General features: G+C 32.2%; 2 protein-coding genes across 3 annotated transcripts; one reads left to right on the top strand and one right to left on the bottom strand.

Annotated features, from left to right (window-relative positions):
• Window positions 1-2,082: 2,082 nt before the first annotated feature.
• LOC106427450 (terpenoid synthase 28-like) lies at window positions 2,083-8,905 on the top strand. 2 transcript variants are annotated; one of them, XM_048740641.1, is made up of 7 exons: window positions 2,083-2,337; window positions 3,593-3,801; window positions 6,786-7,148; window positions 7,236-7,454; window positions 8,057-8,174; window positions 8,289-8,537; window positions 8,621-8,905. In XM_048740641.1, exons 1-7 carry the CDS (start codon window positions 2,083-2,085, stop codon window positions 8,903-8,905), a joined length of 1,698 nt encoding a protein of 565 aa, XP_048596598.1. The 2 variants fall into 2 exon arrangements, with proteins under 2 accessions (XP_048596598.1, XP_048596597.1); XM_048740640.1 differs by having other exon boundaries at window positions 3,593-3,860; window positions 6,776-7,148; window positions 8,057-8,204.
• A 2,748-nt stretch (window positions 8,906-11,653) lies between these two features.
• Window positions 11,654-18,368, bottom strand: LOC106427493 (urea-proton symporter DUR3). Its single transcript, XM_013868224.3, has 10 exons — window positions 17,870-18,368; window positions 16,887-16,994; window positions 16,657-16,752; window positions 16,466-16,548; window positions 15,913-16,133; window positions 15,388-15,650; window positions 14,811-15,049; window positions 14,121-14,551; window positions 12,578-12,808; window positions 11,654-12,088 (listed from the first exon to the last, which is right to left on the bottom strand). Exons 1-10 carry the CDS (start codon window positions 18,038-18,040, stop codon window positions 11,817-11,819), a joined length of 2,115 nt encoding a protein of 704 aa, XP_013723678.1. The 5' UTR covers window positions 18,041-18,368; the 3' UTR covers window positions 11,654-11,816.
• Window positions 18,369-19,223: the final 855 nt, after the last annotated feature.

Below are 19,223 nucleotides of genomic sequence, written 5' to 3'. Positions count from 1 at the left end.
TACTTACAAAAATAATATATTCTATTAAATTCATATCATACAAAAATATAATTATAAACACACAAACATATAAATTATATTAGACAAAAAAATTTAAAAACAAAACATATATCCGCTCTTGAGATAGCGGGTCAATATCTGGTTAATAGATTAATGTTGACAAATTCCTAGTGGATTTTCGATGGATCCGTTTGTGTCTATAATTTTTTATTTGACGAGATTTGATGGACTGCGTTTCGTCGATTTCTCGTCGGGAATTCCTGAGTATTCTTAACAGATTGTGTTCCATTGGGAATTACACTGTTTTTTTTGTAGTGCTGAGAAGTCAGAAATAATGCATATAACAAAAAATCTGCTTCTCTGTTAAGTTACAGCGTACAGGTGATAAAAAAAAAAGTTCCCGTACTTCAGTAGAGTGAAGACGCAAGAATCGTTCTCTCCAGAAAATTTATTGACGAGAGTTTTAGACGCATATTTATTTATAAAATATATTCATACAAATATCTATGCAAAGCTTGAAAATGAAATAGATCTTAATAACTGTTGTAAGTAGACATGGGCATTTTACCCGACAGTCGAATCCGACGAATTCAAATTCGAACCGATATAGCAAAATATCCTAATGGGTATTGAGTTAGGAGAGATTGGATATCTGAACCTCCAGACGGATAATATCTAAACCCGAACGGATATCCGAATAAAACCGAACATATGTATGTTTAATCCTATATTCGTAGTTTAATTCTCTCATTTATTCAAAATATTTATATTGATATTGTACATGACTCAAGATCAGATAATATACATATAGTTGCATATAGTAATTTATTATTCACTTAAAATGCATGTCAAGCTTCTTAGTTCATGTATTCAGTTTCTCAAAACAACAACTAGATTAATGTCTTTCTATTTTTAAAGTTTTGTTTCCAAATCTATTAATTGTCCAACCTATTAAATTTTTATAATTATATAAGTTAATTGTAAATTTTTAGGTAAAAAAATTTACGAACCCGACCTGAAATAACCGAACCTGAACTAAAAGCATCTGAACCGACCCGATATGTAAAAATACCCGAACGGGTTCTAGATCCCTATAGCCAAATACCTAAAAATTCACAATACATTACTCGAATCCGAACGGGTGTTTGAACGCCGAGGCCTAGATGAAAGTGGAGAGGCCATAAAATTTTGTTTAGATAAAGAACAAAAAATTAGATGAAAAACAAAATTACAGTTTGCATATCCACTTAGGGCATGACTAGTTTCCCCGCTAGCACCCGCAAACGCAGTTTTTACGGCTGATAGTGGTTGCTGGCGTTTGAAACAATCACTGAAAATGCTATAAAGCGCTTCAAACCGCTCTGGACCTCTTAAATTCAAAAGATGCTTCTAGCTACCGTTTGCGGTTACGGGCGATTGCGGGAGGATAAATGTTTTCCTTTTTTTTACAAAAAAACAATATAAATTCAAGAATAAAATATTCAATTAAATTTAAAAATTAAAATAACATTAATACTAAATATATATATATTATATTTTAATTTATACTATAAAATTTAAAAACAAAATATTCTGTATAATTTCTTAAAAATTTAATAGTATAATTTATAAATATAAATTTTATGTTTATTATAATAATATGATTTAATATTTTTATAATTATATAAAATTTAAATATTATTGATTTATTATTTAACCATTGATGCGCTTGGTAGTTAGCCAGTCATAAGTATCCCGCAAACGCACCAATTTCTAACCGATGTACCAGTCGTACAAATCTCTTAATAACGCCTAAAACCGTAACTACGCGTATCCACAAACGCCCACAACTGCACCCGCAACCATCCGCATCCGCAAACGTCCGCAACTGCACCCGCAACCACATCTGCAACCGCTGCGGTTACACCAGCTTTTAGTACCAAATAAAGAAAAAATATAAAAGAATAAATCTCCTTCTTTATGAAGTTATTATTCCTTTCATGCGACAAAAACATTGGCCGACAAAAAAAAGACAAAAACATTGTGCCTATAAATTTGGTAGTGAAACCTGGATCCTCGATTCCCATATCATCAGTGGTGAACATGGAAGCCATTGGAATATTTGGAACAAAACCTGGATCGAGACTCTCCTTTTGTTCTCAAACCAATTTATTTCCAGCATGCAAACTCCATCGTTCTCCGGCAACGTCATATCCTCGTAACCATGCACATTTTGTTTCTTTGAAAGCGACGGCTAATCCTCTGGCTTGTGAAGATGAAGAAAATAATCGTAATATCAGAAAGCCTTTCCCTTCTAAATGGGATCATCAATCCCTCTTTGGTAACCTAGATTTCTCAGTAAGTCTCTCTCTCTCTCTCTCTCTCTCTCTCTCTCTCTCTCTCTCTCTCTCTCTCTCTCTCTCTCTCTCTCTCTCTCTCTCTCTCTCTCTCTCTCTCTCTCTCTCTCTCTCTCTCTCTATTGAGAGATCTAGAAGATCGATCCAATCCAATAGTCAATATTAGGATATACATCAATATATTAGAATATGAAGTTTATCATTATCTATTATATGCTATTTCATATTAGTTTAGGAAATTAGTTTGATTTATTCTCTATATAAACTATGCATCTTATAACATTATTTTCATGAGAGTCTAATATAATTCTTCCATAAACACTTTTGTGTTCTTTACTCTCATCAATTTGTCATGGTATCAGAGCCTGAACAAAACTAAAAACATCAAAAACATCTTTATTCTCGTGTTGTCTTGCAAAATCGCAGAACAATCACTTCTCATTCAAAAACTTCTTTATTCACGACTTGAAGAAGAAGATTTTTATTCAATCATAGTTTTGGTGTCTTTGCAAAATCGCAATTCATCAAACTTATTCTCTACTCCTTTGTTTCTCGATTTGAAACAAGGAAAATTCATTCAACAATTCAAACATTCATTCATCAATTTTCGTATGGCTATTAGCTCACGAAGATTCAGATTTCTTAACGGCAGTCTACCGGCAGCCGATTCACCCTACCGTGAAAATTGGAGAGCAAACAATCATCTCATTGTAGGATGGATAAAACAAACATTCAAACCAAAACTCAGATCATCTATCTCTGCTTGCAAAATCGCAAGCTATGGTACATTCATCAAGCTTCCGCAACGATTAGTGCATGATCTACTTCTACCACCTAATTTGAAGATTGTTCAATCTCATATGTGTTACCACGTATGAGCTTGAGGGAGGGTATTGAGAGATCTAGAAGATCGATCCAATCCAATAGTCAATATTAGGATATACATCAATATATTAGAATATGAAGTTTATCATTATCTATTATATGCTATTTCATATTAGTTTAGGAAATTAGTTTGATTTATTCTCTATATAAACTATGCATCTTATAACATTATTTTCATGAGAGTCTAATATAATTCTTCCATAAACACTTTTGTGTTCTTTACTCTCATCAATTTGTCACTCTCTCTCTCTCTCTCTCTCTCTCTCTCTCTCTCTCTCTCTCTCTCTCTCTCTCTCTCTCTCTCTCTCTCATACAAAGTCTTTTTTTTTTGTTAAATACATGAATTCATGGGTGTATTTCCTTTTTGGAAGCAAATGGATGCGATAGGGAGAGAGATAGAGGCACTAAAGCCACAAGTGAGGAACATGTTCATATCTTCCAAAGGCATTAAGAAGAAATTTCTTTTTACCTATTTGCTTGTGACACTTGGTGTCGCATATCATTTCGAGGATGAGATCGTGGAGACTCTAAAAGATGGTTTCCAAAAGATAGAGGAGATGATGGCGGGTGAAGATGATTTATACACTGTTTCAGTCATTTTCTATGTTTTCAGGACATATGGTTACAACATTTCTTCTGGTGAGGATTTTCTGGCTATGTTTATAATCATATATCATAGACCCTTTTTAGCACATGCAATTGTGTAGCTAGTAGTACGAGGTTGGGTATCTAGAAAATATTTTTATTGGGTGTACAACTAAAATAAATCAATTAACTGAAATAACACACAAGTGGAGAAAAAAAAAGATAGTACAAGAATGACCAAGAGTTGAGTTAGATTTAGTGGGACAAATCTCAACCGTACCAGTTTAAGAATACTCAAATGAGATTTTTTGGAGTACGTGATGCTTCCATGTTATTTTGAAAAGAGATTGGCTTTAGCTCCCTAGTTTGATTTCCATTTGGTAGGAGCCTAATGAAGCTTTCATTGGTAGATAGGACGGATCCAGATAATAGAATTTTAAAGATTTACCTAATTCAGATTTTTAATTTTCGAATATCTATAAAAACAATTTACAGAAAATATCAAATATATTAATAAATATTAATGTAAATGTTAGATATTATTTTGTAAATATTTGTTGTAATAATTAAACATATATGAGTACTTTTAATATAAAATATTGTATGTAAAAAATATTTTTCATTGTACATAAAGTTTCATATTAGACTTCTTTGTAAAAAAAATTAAAAATATATTTTATGTAAAATAAGAAAAAACACTACTTTCAATGTTTCTGTATTTATTAAATTTTATGAAATTGAATTTCATACTGTTTTTATTACATTGTTTGGTGTGTATGATATATACCATAGAAAATAAATGAATTTTAGTTGTAATTTCATAAAGTAATAGAGAAAATGTTTTGAAATGTTAAGGGAAAATAGAGATAGACTTCACTACAAATGAAAACAAACAATATAATTTATTTATATTTATATTAATTTGTATATTAGTTTATAATTTATAATTTTAATAAGATCGTATATTTACATATATTTTTTCAAAAAAACTTATTAACCTATAATTTTATATTCAGAAACGTTCCAACCCAGAACAAATAAAACTCTATTTTATTATGTAACTATTTATTTATTGAATATTAATTCATAGAGTTTGACTGCATATCATTTCTAAGATGGATCGCCACTGGGAGATTCTATAAATTTTATAGAGTTTATATTGCATATCATTTCTAACTTGGATCTCCGGCAGTACATTTGAACACAACTTCACTTTTAAAGAAATAAACTAGATTTCCACCCGTACGGTTATATTTTCACATTTATATATATAGATATTTGTTTTACATAATTATTATATATTTTTTTAATGTTATTCACATATTTAAATGTTTGTATAATTATGCCAAATATAATAATTTTCTAGTTATCATGCTGTAAGTTAAAATCATCACATATATATGTTGCTTATTATATATTTGTCCTATTAAATTTGCTTTTGATTACTAAACTAATTTTTTTTAATGCATGAAACAACATATATGAAAACAATTTTACATTTAATTTATTATAATCATGATCCGTAATTCAAATCGCTAGATTTTTTTAGTAATTTTTAATGTTTATTAATTTTATATAATAAATTACTGTATATTAAAAAGTTTAAGATAAGAGAAATTTTTATACATGTATTTTATAGTTTACTAATATTAACCCGTTCTACCAACATATTATATTTTTAGCATAAATATTTTATATTTATGAAAATAAAATATGTTAACTTATCAATTTAAAATAATTTTATAATATTTTTTTCAATATAACGTTTTTATTTTAAAATGATAGATATTATTATAAAATTGATAAAATAAGATATAATTTTATTCTTTTAGTAACATTTCATTACTAATTACAAAATTAGTTGAAAATATTTATATTTAATTTATGACAATTAAGATCTTATTATAATCTTTTTCAAGAGATTTGTTAGAATTTTAATTTTTTTTTTTAAATTAAAAGATATAAAAGATATTATGATTAAAGTAGTTAAAAATATTATATATATTAGCATTAGTGATATACATTTAATAGAAAATTTAAATGATGGTCCAAATAAAAATATCACTCATCAAAAAATCATGATTTTTATTTTATTAGAAAACAAATTTGAAAAAAATAGAAATAAATATTTATTTCTAACAAATTTTTTTAAAAATTATTAGTAAATGTATTTTTAAAATTTATTAATTTCATTTTATTTAAATTTTCGTTTATAAACCAAAACTATATTCAATTTTAATTTCTAATTATATTTTATGATAATTTAAATTAAAACTAACTAATTTTCGAAAGTAAATTTAAAAAGATTCTAAGAAAATTTTAAAAAGATTTTGTTAAAACATTTTAAATATATTTATTTTTATTTCAAATAAAAAATAAAGATATTAAAAGATATAATAATGAACTTATGTAAAATATGATATTTTCTTGGAATGGTCTAAACTAAAAAAATCACACATGAAAAGAAGTAATGACTTCTGTTTTAATATATTAGATTATATTTTATGATAATTTAAATTAAAACTAACTACTTTTCGAAAGTAAATTTAAAAAGATTTTAAGAAAATTTTAAAAAGATTTTGTTAGAACATTTTAAATATATTTATTTGTATTTCAAATAAAAGATAAAGATATTAAAAGATATAATAATGAACTTATGTAAAATATGATATTTTCTAGGAATGGTCCAAACTAAAAAAATCACACATGAAAAGAAGTCATGACTTCTGTTTTAATATATTAGATTGTCAAATTTTTGTTGAATTTATTATATATTAGGTCTTGCAATTTTTGACATATAAAAATTTAAGTACGAATCAGAAATCTATTTAATACAAAATTTGGATAGGATCTACAAATAACTTGAGACTATTCCTACTTGTGTGTTGTGGATCATGACAGGCGTTGTTCGTACGTACAACTATTAATTTGTTATTATTTGACCGAATGACAATCATTTTGGCCAACAGATGTTTTTGGGAGATTCTTAGGGGACCATGGAGAATTTAAGAAATGTCTTACAAGAGATGCTAAGGGTATACTAAGCTTGTATGAAGCTGCGCATATGGGGACGACTACAGATTATATATTGGATGAAGCTTTAACCTTCACATTAAGTAACTTGGAGTCGTTAAGTTGTACATGCAAACCTAATCTCTCAAGACTTATACGAAACTCTTTGGGTCTACCACAGCATAAAAACATGGAGATATTAGTGGCAAAGGAATTTATCCGGTTTTACGAAAAAGAAGAAGATAGCGACCTGACGCTACTCAAGTTTTCCAAGCTTAACTTTAAATTCCTCCAGCTACTTTACCTTCAAGAACTCAAAATCCTTTCAAAGTAACTAATCATTTCTCCCCAAAATTTCTTATAATATAATATATCTACCTTTTGCAGCTTGGTGTAATATTAACGTTTGTATGCAAGATGGTACAAGGAACAAGACTTTGAATCTAAGTTGCCACCTTACTACAGAGACATACTCGTGGAATTGAACCTCCATACGCTAACGTACCTGGAGCCAAAATATTCACGAGTGAGAATTTTTCTGACAAAATTTTACGTGATGCAAGTAATAGTAGATGATACGTGTGACAGATATGCTTCTCTTCGCGAGGTCGAAATCCTCGCCCATATATTTGAAAGGTACCTTTTTTTTTTTGAAAGGTACATTATCTATATCGTATTATTAAAGTAGCTCGAGTCTTCCACTCCTCATAATAAATTTTATTTTATCTTTTCAGAAATTGATATATCATGTTGTGTTTTCTCCAGTGTCGTTTAACATTTCTTCTAATCTTATCCAGGTGTCTACTAGTCTAATTTAAAAATAGGTTCAATCTCTGAAAATCGGGGAAATGTATCACGTAGTTAAGATAAACTATTTTGTTAATTTTAATATATTCAAACTATTTTGAGTTATAAAACCAACAACACTTGATTGTATAAGAATGTTAGAATCCATTAGCCAATAACTATAGACTTTTAAAATTCTAACAATCATTATAAATGTAGCTCTCACTAACCCCCCCACCCCCCCCCCCCCCCCCCCCCCAAATTTAATTTGCAGTTTTGGCATTAATTAGAAAATATGTAACGTATTAATTGACACCTGAATGTGTTATGACATAAAAAGGTAAATTAAAAACGCTAATTTAACAAATTTCATACAACAAATATTTACACGGTATTGATATTGTACATTAAAAATCACAGAGAAAATGATGATGCCTATATTGATAACGTAGGTGGGATCTCGACGATCATGCCATGGATAGACTACCAGATTATTTAAAATCAGTGGTTGAATTTGTAATTGGTACATTCCAAGAATTTGAAAGAGAACTTGGCTCAGAATTAGGAGCGGTTTACAGTATGGAAGCTACAATTGAATACGTAAGCAATCGTAAATGTTTTTTTTTTGGAAACAACGTAATTATAGTAATAACTGTACATCTTCAAACTTTTGAGCGATTCCAGTTCAAGAGATATATGAGAAGCAACCTTCAACTCGCCAAATGGGCAAGTGTGGATTACTTGCCTAGCTTTCAGGAGTACCTAGATGTTGCTGGACTCGAGATTGCCTTAGATTTTACTTTGGCATGTGTTTTGATGGCCATGAAGAATATCTGCAAGGAAGAAGCTTATGAGTGGTTGAAATGTAGAGACAAACTCAATAAAGCAATTGCCACAAAAGCACGAGTATTTAATGATATGTTTGGCTATGAGGTAAGTAAAAGATTTGATTTTTTCAATGATTCATTTGGTTTTATTATTTGATAATAGATTTAACATTTACGTAACATGATTAGGATGACATGAACAGAGGATATCTGACGGGCTCGGTCAACTGTTATAAGAAGCAATATGGAGTTACTGAAGAAGAAGCATTCAGAAAGCTTCATCAGTTGATTGCGGAATATGATAAGATGATGAATGAGGAGATTTTGAAGCCAATCAATGTGCCCCGCCAGGTTCTGAAGGTAGTCATGATCGACACTTTACGTGCTGTAAATGTTGCCTACAATAAACAAGATGGCTTCACCCGTCCCGATGGACATCTCAAGAATATAACGTCTATGCTTGTTGATCTTTGAGGACGTTGGTGTATCCAACATACTTGTGGATTATTAAATAACTGGGTACGTACTTTATTTGTCTTACAATAATATGTCCCGATGGGTTGGTTTTCAAGAAAAGTATTTATGAAAACCAACGTGCTTGTGGTTTTTTGTTGCTTTCCCTGTTTTTGGCTCGTTTGGTTTTATGTTGCTTTCAGATGCAGCGCATCTTGTTTTCATCTTTGACTTTGTTTCCATCATAGTCGAAACAGCATTGCTTCTCTATTTATAAATGTGAGAATTATCTTCTACAAAAAGTAAAAACACTATAACACAAAGAAATCCTTTTCCAAGAAATACAGCTACATTAATTTTTTAAATGCACTTATAATTTTTACTTAAAAGCAATCGTTCATACAGCTACAAACCTTGACCCGTTGAACTAGTCATTTGTGTTTAAGAACTTGTACAAAGCCTCTTGAATCACTCACACTCCTAACTCCTTAGTCTTTTGTTTTGTCTTTTCACCAAAACTCTCTAGCTAAAAGCTCTCTAAGTGTGTTGGCGACACATTCGATGCCCACACGCCTCTTTATACTTAGAAGCAACCCTAAAACTAAAGACTTACAAATCTTAAAACTTTCCTTTTGTGTTCTTCACCAATTAAGGAAATCTTTCTTTTTCTTAAAGGGCGATTACTTTTTTTAACGACTTCCCTTAAGCTGCTCCAAAGTAAATCTTCCACGTCATTCCCTTCCTCTATGTAGTAGTTCATGTTGCACTTAATGAACTACTTCATATTTGCTCTTATCATACATCTTCAATCACCTTTTTTTAATTTGTGCGTCTCACAAGTACCTAAGATAAAGACATCCAATCCAAACACACATACATTCACACACACACGAGTATTCAACAGAAACATGGCTAACATCAAAGTATTTAGATTGTCCTAAAAAGGTTTAAGTATTTACTACATCTTAATCAAAAGACAACACATAAATGCTTGACCATAAACCGAGATTTTCTGAAAATAGGATCATAAAGATTTCAACAAAAGATGCAATTGCAAAAGTAAAATATAGAAACAAAGAGAGACGATTCCCCCCCCCCCCCCGCAAGATTGTGTTTCGTCTCAGTTTTCTTCTTCTCCCCCTGCTTGTGAGCACACGAGTTGAAAACACAAACATTATCAACTCAGTTCATAAATATAGAAAAGAAAACTAACCTGCACTTGATCGAACTAGATCCTGAATAATACCAGTGAAAGTTTAGAGAGCCTTGGCCGTGTCCTGATGAGTATCCAATGGCTCTCCTGAGCCATAGTTCCCTATGGTACTTGGATAGAACCAAGCTCGTGGTTGGACACCATTTTAGGTCGAGATCAAGATCCTGAACCAGATGGTGGAAGAAGAGGTGGTGGAGTTTGAGTTGACTGAGTAGAAGTTCTTCCATCAGAAATTTTTTTTTTTTCATTTTGGCTTTGTTCTTGATGTGTCCATAGTTCTCACCTACTCGCTTGTCCTTCTTGTACCGCGTTGGACGAAAGTTTTTCTCTCCTGCCCTAGGTCAAGGCTGACATTACTTCTGAAGTATTTCGGTGATCAAAACGAGGAAAGATGAGCTATCAAAAGTTGTTCTTCTGGAGAATTCCCAAACTCATAATCTGCTTGTAGTTCAAACTCCCAACATCAAACAGAATTCCATGCGCTATTTGGTAGACCAGCCTTGCTCTATCCACTGAGACATGGTTTTGTATGTAGTGAGAATCCAGTTGTAGGTAGAAATGATGATGAGAGCTCTAAAGCGTGGAGAAAGATCAGGCATGACCTCTGAGTAATACTGCAACTGCATCATTGTCTTATTCAAGATTTATCCCCGCTTATCATACTCATCTAATTCCACAAATCATTTATAAATTATATTTCGAGCTAGGTATTAATCATACCTTTGTTTGATTGCACCATGTCAGCCAACTTTTTGGAGCGAACCCGGCTGGACACAAAGGTTTCTACCTGAAGATACGGGGACTGAACCGCGTCATATGGCTGGAAAAGTGAGACTGCATGTGCTTAGAGGTGGATTTACTTCGTGCTCGCTTAGGAGGAGCTAATCACAGATTGCTCAGAACCTTCTTCTTCTAGAGACACCTCGTCTGATGAGGAATCAATTGAGACCACGTCGTCAAGTTTATCATCTTCTTTGTTTTCTTCAGATCCTGGGATGTGAGTCGGTTACCCAATATGATCCTCTTAAAATATTAGTATCCAAAATGATGATCTTGAAATTCAAATTTGGTTTTAGGGTAGGGCAAACCGTTGGGCTAGAATATATTTGCAACTACATGATTTAAAGAACCTCTAGTTTGTAAACTGCATAGATTTCCAGGCAGCTTTTGAAGTGATTCTACATAGCCTTGGAGCTCTGTTGAGTTAGGAATTAAAGTCAATTAGCTAGATAGTTTATTTTGTCTTGGTTTTTGAGGTATGATTTTTATGACCTGGTTGGTTCCTTAGTCGATTGAGTTGTGCATCTGGTTGGCCTCTGATACAGCTACTGTTTTGGACATGTTGTCTAGAAAACTACATGAATATTGACCAAGGTCATATGTCCTTACCAAAGCTCTTGCCTTTCCGGTATCTAGGGAGAAGTCGTACAATTCAGCAATCTACAGTTAAAAGTTTACAAATGTTATTTTTTCATCAACAATGATCATTTATGTGCAGCTTCCAAGTGTCGAAATTGAGAAAAATCACACCAATAAAAGAAGGACGACAAGTGAAATAAGAACAAATTAGCATGTGCATAGTACATTAGATAAGAAACACATTGTACAATAGGAGATAGTTCTGATATGATTTCACACAAACTAAAAAAACGAGCAAGCAAAGCATATAAACAAAAGCAGAAGAAAATCAATCTTTCATATAACCATATTGATCTTTCTTCAACTTTCTTCATCGGTTTTCTTTGTCTTCTCGATTTCAAGCAGATAAATCCTCTCAGCTTCTGGTACAGCCTTGGTTAAAGCTTGAAGCCTATGGTTCAAGTCATCAAGCTTGTTCATTAACCTATCGTTAGTGAACATTCCCATACAAACGCTCTTGATCGTTTCCCAGCTTTCTATCAAAGGCAAACCAATTATCACAATCGATCCTATAGTTCCCCAAGCTACAGCCACAATTGCCCAAAACCAGAAATATCCTCTGCTAAAAACACCTGCAATATTTCGAATGTTTAATTGATGTTAATGATTTATCAGCAATTTTTAACAGCTTATTATTGTAAAGTTTGGTCTGTTTTTTGAGACGTCTACAGGCTAAAAGAGACGACGGTAATAAACATAGATGAAATGACTTCATCTCTAAGTCTCTAACCTTTGCAAGAACGATAATATTTAGTTATTCTTTTATGATTATAAGGTTATGAATCTGTACATCCACGTAGCATGACAGCCAAATCATGTAATATTTTAAAGTGTAGACTTCTCTCAACGTGAATAAATTTTTTGACATCCAAAGTTCATACATTTTTTGTACTAAGGAACTTCACCATTAAACCAACTACTTATTGATAACTTTCAAGTACATTCAACATCTGAAATCGATGGACAATGCATGATTGTTTGATGTCAAACTTTCAGTCAACGTTAAGTTTAGGTATGAATAAATAATTTAATTTTGATTTATATATGTGGGAAATACTTACGTGCTGGGAGAGACAGAACTGGCCAGATGACAACAATGAGGAGAGTAAAGACAAGACCCCATTTAACAATCCAAGCTTTGGCTCTTCTCAGCTTCTCTTCTTTTAGCTCCTCTACAGGAACATCGATATCGTCCCCTAGAGCCTCAGCTTCCACCACTTTGATTTCCCTTGTCGTCGACCAATCGTAGTTCTGTGGCTGTACTAGACTACACACCGCATGGATAAACCCTCCTTTATATTTACACGTAAGACAGGACCAAAAACAAAATGTTACAAAAATCGAACAAAAACCAAACAGGAATAATCATGTAAAAAACCGTTCAGAGTAATATTAGAAACTGGTCGGTACATTAAAAAAACAAGCTGAAACTATCATACATTAATTAGATTTTTCATTAGACCATCCACAACGAGGGTGTTGAAAACCAATTTCAACGGTTGTGACCATGCAGTGAGGGTGTTGAATTTCTGCGTAAATCTACGTGGGCTTAACAAGTGTTGGAAAGTTTCAATAGTTGAAATTTTTTTTTGTGGCCCATGGCACCGTGAGCGGGTATAAATGTTTAGGGCAACACTATTTTTTTTTTAATTCAGGATAAGATTTAAATGTTGTGTTCTCATTGGATGTGCAGATTTCCTTTGATTTTTATCCCCATCCAATAATTCGAACCCATTTATTTTATAATAAACTATTTAAAAAAAATTATATCAAAATTCAAAAAAATTTTAATCTATAAATAAAGGCTACTCTTATTTCATTTGGATACAGAAAAAACATCATTTTTCGTTATAATCAACTATTTTAGTGTTTTAAACTTTTTTTTGGTTAAATGGATCTCAATAATAATCCTTTCAGCACCCAAAACTCTTCTAATTTTCCGTTTAACTTCTAAAAATCCCAACAATTATCAATTTTAAATCCAAACTTCCAATCAGCTCCAAAATATACAAAATTTTGGTTTCCCACCAAATGAAGATGTTCTTAATATTTTTTTTATAATATTAATTTTTCGTATTATAAAAAGTAAGTGAAGTATAATAATTCAAAATAAATATTATTAAATATATTTTTGTTTTATTTTTTAGGTTAATTATAATCAAATTATAAATATGTATTTATTATGTTGTAAAAACAAAAATATAAATTAAAAGTTGTGGGGTAGGGTGTTAAATTTTTTAAAACAAATTATTATATAGGTTTAGAATGAAGTGGATGTTGAATAAATGAGGTGGAAGAGAGATAAGATGATGTGGAATGTTAAAAATATAAAAAAGAAGATTTTGAATATAGAGAGAGTGTTGAAACCATTTTACCATGGTCCTATGTTTTACTTTCATTTATTTCCAAAAACATAATGTACTTTAATTTGGTTATCTACTTTCATTTTGTAAATTTTTTATCCACCAACTACTAAAATCCAACCCAAAAACTTAATTATACCTAGTATTATTGACCAAAAAAAAGATAAGAAAGAGCAAGAATTCAAGTGAAAGAAAGAAATGGAACGAAGCCGAAATTTCGTCAAAGTAGTAGAGTCCTGACCTGTTAGAATAGCAACGAGGTTACCAGCAAGCATGGGAGCATTTCTCCCTGTGGTATCAAGATCGACACGTCCGTACTGAATCTTTGCGGTGGATATCCAAGTAACAATCCCAAGAACACAGCCAGAGATCGACCCAAGAATAGCACCAAATGCATTAGCTTTGCTCCACAAAAGCATGAAAGCGATGGGAATAACCGCAGAGCCAATGAGAACTCCCATCGCGAGATACATCCATCCGAGGGAAACACCGGCTTTGTTCAAGATCACTGCAAGAATCCCCATGAAACATCCAAATCCAAGAACCGCGGATCTTGAGACTTTCAAGATTTGTTTTCCGGTTGCTCTAGGATTTATGTATGTTCGGTAGATGTCGTAGGTGAAGAGAGATGATACCGCGATAAGCTCGGAAGAACCAGCTGATGTTACAGCCCTAAGGATAAACAGTGACCATAACTATCATAATTCTGATGAGCATTTAGTTGGTAAAACCAAACAAACCAAAACGGAATCAAATTGAGTAGTGAGTTATAAAACATACTTTATTTGTAATAAAATAAGATAACCAAAAACATATCAATTTAAATCATACGGAAATTTCGTAAAAATAATCCAAAGATCCTGTTTGCTCAACTTTTTAGGTATGCCAAAATTTTGTTGATAACTTTATATGATCAAGAAAGTGTACTTACATGAAAAGCATAGTGAGAAGAAGCAAGGATCCTGATTTACCCATGAGAGCAATGGCAGTAGCAGGCGGGACTAGACCTCGATTAGCCTCATCTGCGCTTATAGGCAAGTCTAGGGCAAGTGCGCCGAGGCCTAAGGAGGTGGCTAGAGAGAAAGGCACAGCGAACCACACGAGTCCACCAAGCAAATACCCCTTGTGGGTTGATGAAGGTCGAGCAGCTATTGCACTCACCCAGTAACCCTAACAAAAACAAATAACACAATGATGAAATGGTTATGCGATTCCGAATTACTCAAGATGTAACCTTTCACATTTCCAAAATGCGTGTCATAGTGACGAGTACTGATAATTCTTTTGTTTAATACTGTATGTAACATTTAATATTTCAAAATTTAACATATCATATTTCAAATATATACACTTTTGGGAAATAAATCTTACTAGAACAAACTATAAATGCTTATGTGCTTGTAACCTATCTGTTTGTATTGGTGTTGTCATGGTGTCAGAGCTCATATTCAATCTTTGGAATATAAGAATTATAGACCCAATATAGACTTAGTTGAAAATAGTCTCACATTGTCGACGAAGACAGTGCCGAAGTTTCCGACAATGTTGATGATACCGAATACAGCACCACCAGAGCTCAACATGGTGAGATAAGAGCCTTTGTAGTTGCCGTCGACCGGACCGCAAGCTTGGTCGTGGTGTGAGAGTGGCTCAGTGCAAGTCCTTAACTTAGCGGCCATATCTCTTAGCCGGTCATAGACCACAGATGGACTCCCAAGCTCACTACTCGAAGTGTAGACCAGAAACACAAAGACGACTAAAACCACGTGAACTGAAACCAAACAAACAAACCAAACAAAGATGATAAACAACAATTAACTGCAAGGATATCTAACCATATTAAAATTCATTTTGGTTTATCAATTTATCTGTTTGAATATAATCGGTTCAGCTTATGAATATGGAACAATTCTAAAAGTATGTGTATATTAACCGGTTGGTAATTTTGAGTTATTTTTACTTCAGACAATAGTTGTTTGCGGAAATATAGTTTATATAAATATGTAGATATTATTTTTGAGTTTTGTAATTACCTATGACAGAGTGAACATAGCTTGCGAGGAAAGTAGCTTTAAGTCCTCCTGCCAAAGTATAAACAATGACACCGAGAGGAATCAGAAAGCTTGCAGCGTATATATTCACTCCGGTGAGAGCATTCACCACGGCCGAGCCACCGAGCAATAGCATAGCCGTCACTACCACGTTTGTCGCCAGACAAAACACCAAGAACACTATATGTGTTGCGGTTCCCCACCTTGATTTACCAAAAACATATAAAAAGAAATTAGTCTCAACTCTCAGAAATAGAACATTAAATCACAAATAAACCATGCCTAGTCCTTGGACCGACCAGTACCAGACCATCAAATATAACCACATTTATCCTTAGTTAATTATTACTATTTGGGATCACATATCAGTTTCAGTTCATTTGATTATATCACTTATTTCATTTGTTTACTTAATTTGGATTTTCATAGAACCGTTCGGTTTCTAGTAAATTTTGGCTTAGTTCTGCAAGATAATTCAGCTTGGTTCAAGTGTCTTTTTAAATAAAGTAGATAATAATTAAGATTGTACATGTACCGAGCCTTCACTATTTCGCAGACCGTGTGAGCATTAGGAGCTTTTCTTTTTATTTCAATCGCCATCACACCAAACAAGAGTACCTATTTTGTTAATCATCGATCATCCACATGGCATTATGTATATATAAACTAAACCATATTATAAAATACATATAAATGTATTGTATAGTTAATATTTTGGGAATTAACCTGTATGGTGGCCCCACTAGCGTACCAAAACGGTCCGCTAACACCATACTGCCATGCGACGTTTGAACTTTGTAGTATTGTCGCAGCCCATGTCCACTACGCATCCATCGACCAGGAATATAAATCAGTAATTGTATTTCATTATAACAATTAAATACATACATATATATATTGTCTGAATTTGTTTTTTTTTCCAACAATTATTGTCTGAATTAAAATCATGTTTTTACCTGTGACACAATGACACTCGCAATGAGTCCTGTCTTGACGTTTCTTCCAGCTGTATTGAACCATTCAGAGGTATGTTGAGCCCCCACATATCGTTTCTCTAACCAAACCTACATTCATTATCCCAGAATTTGTTTATCATAATCCAATTTTTATCGAATCAGTGAACTGCCGTACTCAATCGAACTCCCAAACCGCGTACACTATTCAATATATTTATATCCAGGATCTGTTTTGTTTCGGATAAGTATCAAATTAGTTATTTGTTATGTTCCTTGTTCAAGAAAAAGAAGTTATTTGTTACGTTTCATCAAGTTTTGTTATCCAGATCTTTTGAATATGACCATGGAACGAAACAAACCATTTTTAGCCTGCGCAAACTAGTGTATTCGAATTTAGAGTATTGTTTCTATTTTAAAAATTATCAAATAAAAACTGAATATATAATAACACTCGTATTTAGATAGATATAGTTAAGATCATTATGCATATATTATCCTAAAAATACATTAGTTTTGACTTTCAAATTTTCAAAATTAATATATACAGATTTTGTTCAAACATATATATATATATATATATATTATATCATTTTAATACATAAATTTACTAAAATTTATCTTAAAATGTGTATATTTTTTTTGTCAACATCTTAAAATGTGTATACTTCATTAAATTTCAAAGTCTGTTCTGGCCACGGTTTTCATATATATTATCGACCAAAATACAATTAGTTGGAGGACAAAATAGTGGAAAATCCTTATTAACGTCTAGCTTGGGCATATATCACCTTTGGAAAGTACTATCATTTGTTTTACTCTGAAGCAAATAATTCATAAGATAAGGTATACATTAAGAAAAAAAGGTATACATTTTTGTGTGGTCACGAGTAAATCAAAGAAGAGATATTATTTTTATTTTTTCATAATAATATTTTGTTTTTTTTTGTAAAGTAATATTTCGGTTTTGGGAAACGAAGACTAACCAACACAGATGTGAAGACGGCAAAGAAAGCACCAAACCCGAGAATAACGGCGTACCCAACGCCTTGGTCGAGCACCGTAGTATCTCCGAAGAAGCTGCTCCGCCTCTCGCATCCGCTTCCGCCACCGTTGTAATATTTCGCCGAGAAGTCGAAAGGAGGACACGTGGCCATATCTTCTTTCTTCTTCCTCGCACTTTATATTGTTGTAAATGGAAAAGTGGATATGTTTCTTCGGAAATATGTAGGGAGTGGTAGTTGAAAGATTCTTCGATCACTTGTTTATAGAAAGAATCTTCAGACAAGGAAGAATCTCGATTTGTTCAAAGAAAATGAATCTTTTAAACTAACAAAAAAAAACTGAATCTTTATTTAACAATTTGCAAGAGCTGAAAGCTAGTTGAGGAAATTTTTTAAGAAAGATGAAAGCTACATCTATCCACACAAATCTTCAGAAATTAAGGTATTTTATATCAGCACCATTATTGAAGATGAAATAGGAGGAAGTCAATTGTTACGTACTACAATAAGTCAATGGATTTTTATTTTATTTTTGCTATTTAATGGCTTCCACTAGGACAGTGATGTCATCAGTGATCTAAGAGCATCCACATCAATGAACCCCCTCTTGGGGTTCATCTTTTCAGTTTTTTATTATTAAATTTTTTTTTTTTTTCTTTTTGTTTTTTTAAAAAAAAAAAAAAAAACTAGACCAATCGCGGGCCGCCACGACACGTGGGGCCCGCGCTACAGTGATGAACTTTAGGAGAGAGGGGTTCAGCCAAGAGAGCTTTAGGAGAGAGAGGTTCATGGGATTGAATTATTTTATTATTATTTTTTCTTGATTTTTGTGTGAACTTCCCCCATAAACCTTCAATGGGGGTGCTCTAAGTACTCGAAATAAATTTAGAAGTTCAATGTCATTATAAAAGATGAAGGAAATGTTCAAATATAATTCATGGGTTTTTTTTTGGTTTAGCAAAAGCAGAAGCAAAACACGTACAGTAAATAAATATTATTTATTCAAGTTACTAACTGATCAATGTTAATTTTAGGGTGTATGATAATTATCTGTTCAGTTATTTTTCTTAATAAAAGTGGTAGGCGAAAAAGGAGTGAGATTGCGGAAAAACTAAGGTTTTTCTATTTTGCTTAAAAAATTTAAGATCCAATCTTTTTTTTTTAAAACTTAAATCCAATCTTCTTCGGAAGACTTATGGCATGGAACAACAGAAGGGAAGGTTTTGTCGTTTTCTATTTTTTATAACCCCCATCTTCATTATTAATTTAAAAAAAGGTAACAACCATGACGGTAATCAATACTATTAAAAGAAAAGGAGTCTTAAAAAATCTACTT

The sequence above is a fragment of the Brassica napus genome, chromosome A9 (genome assembly GCF_020379485.1).
Source record: "Brassica napus cultivar Da-Ae chromosome A9, Da-Ae, whole genome shotgun sequence".
Taxonomy (NCBI): domain Eukaryota; kingdom Viridiplantae; phylum Streptophyta; class Magnoliopsida; order Brassicales; family Brassicaceae; genus Brassica; species Brassica napus.
Note: the sequence above shows the minus strand (reverse complement) of the source record. Positions and strands in the feature narration are given on the sequence as shown.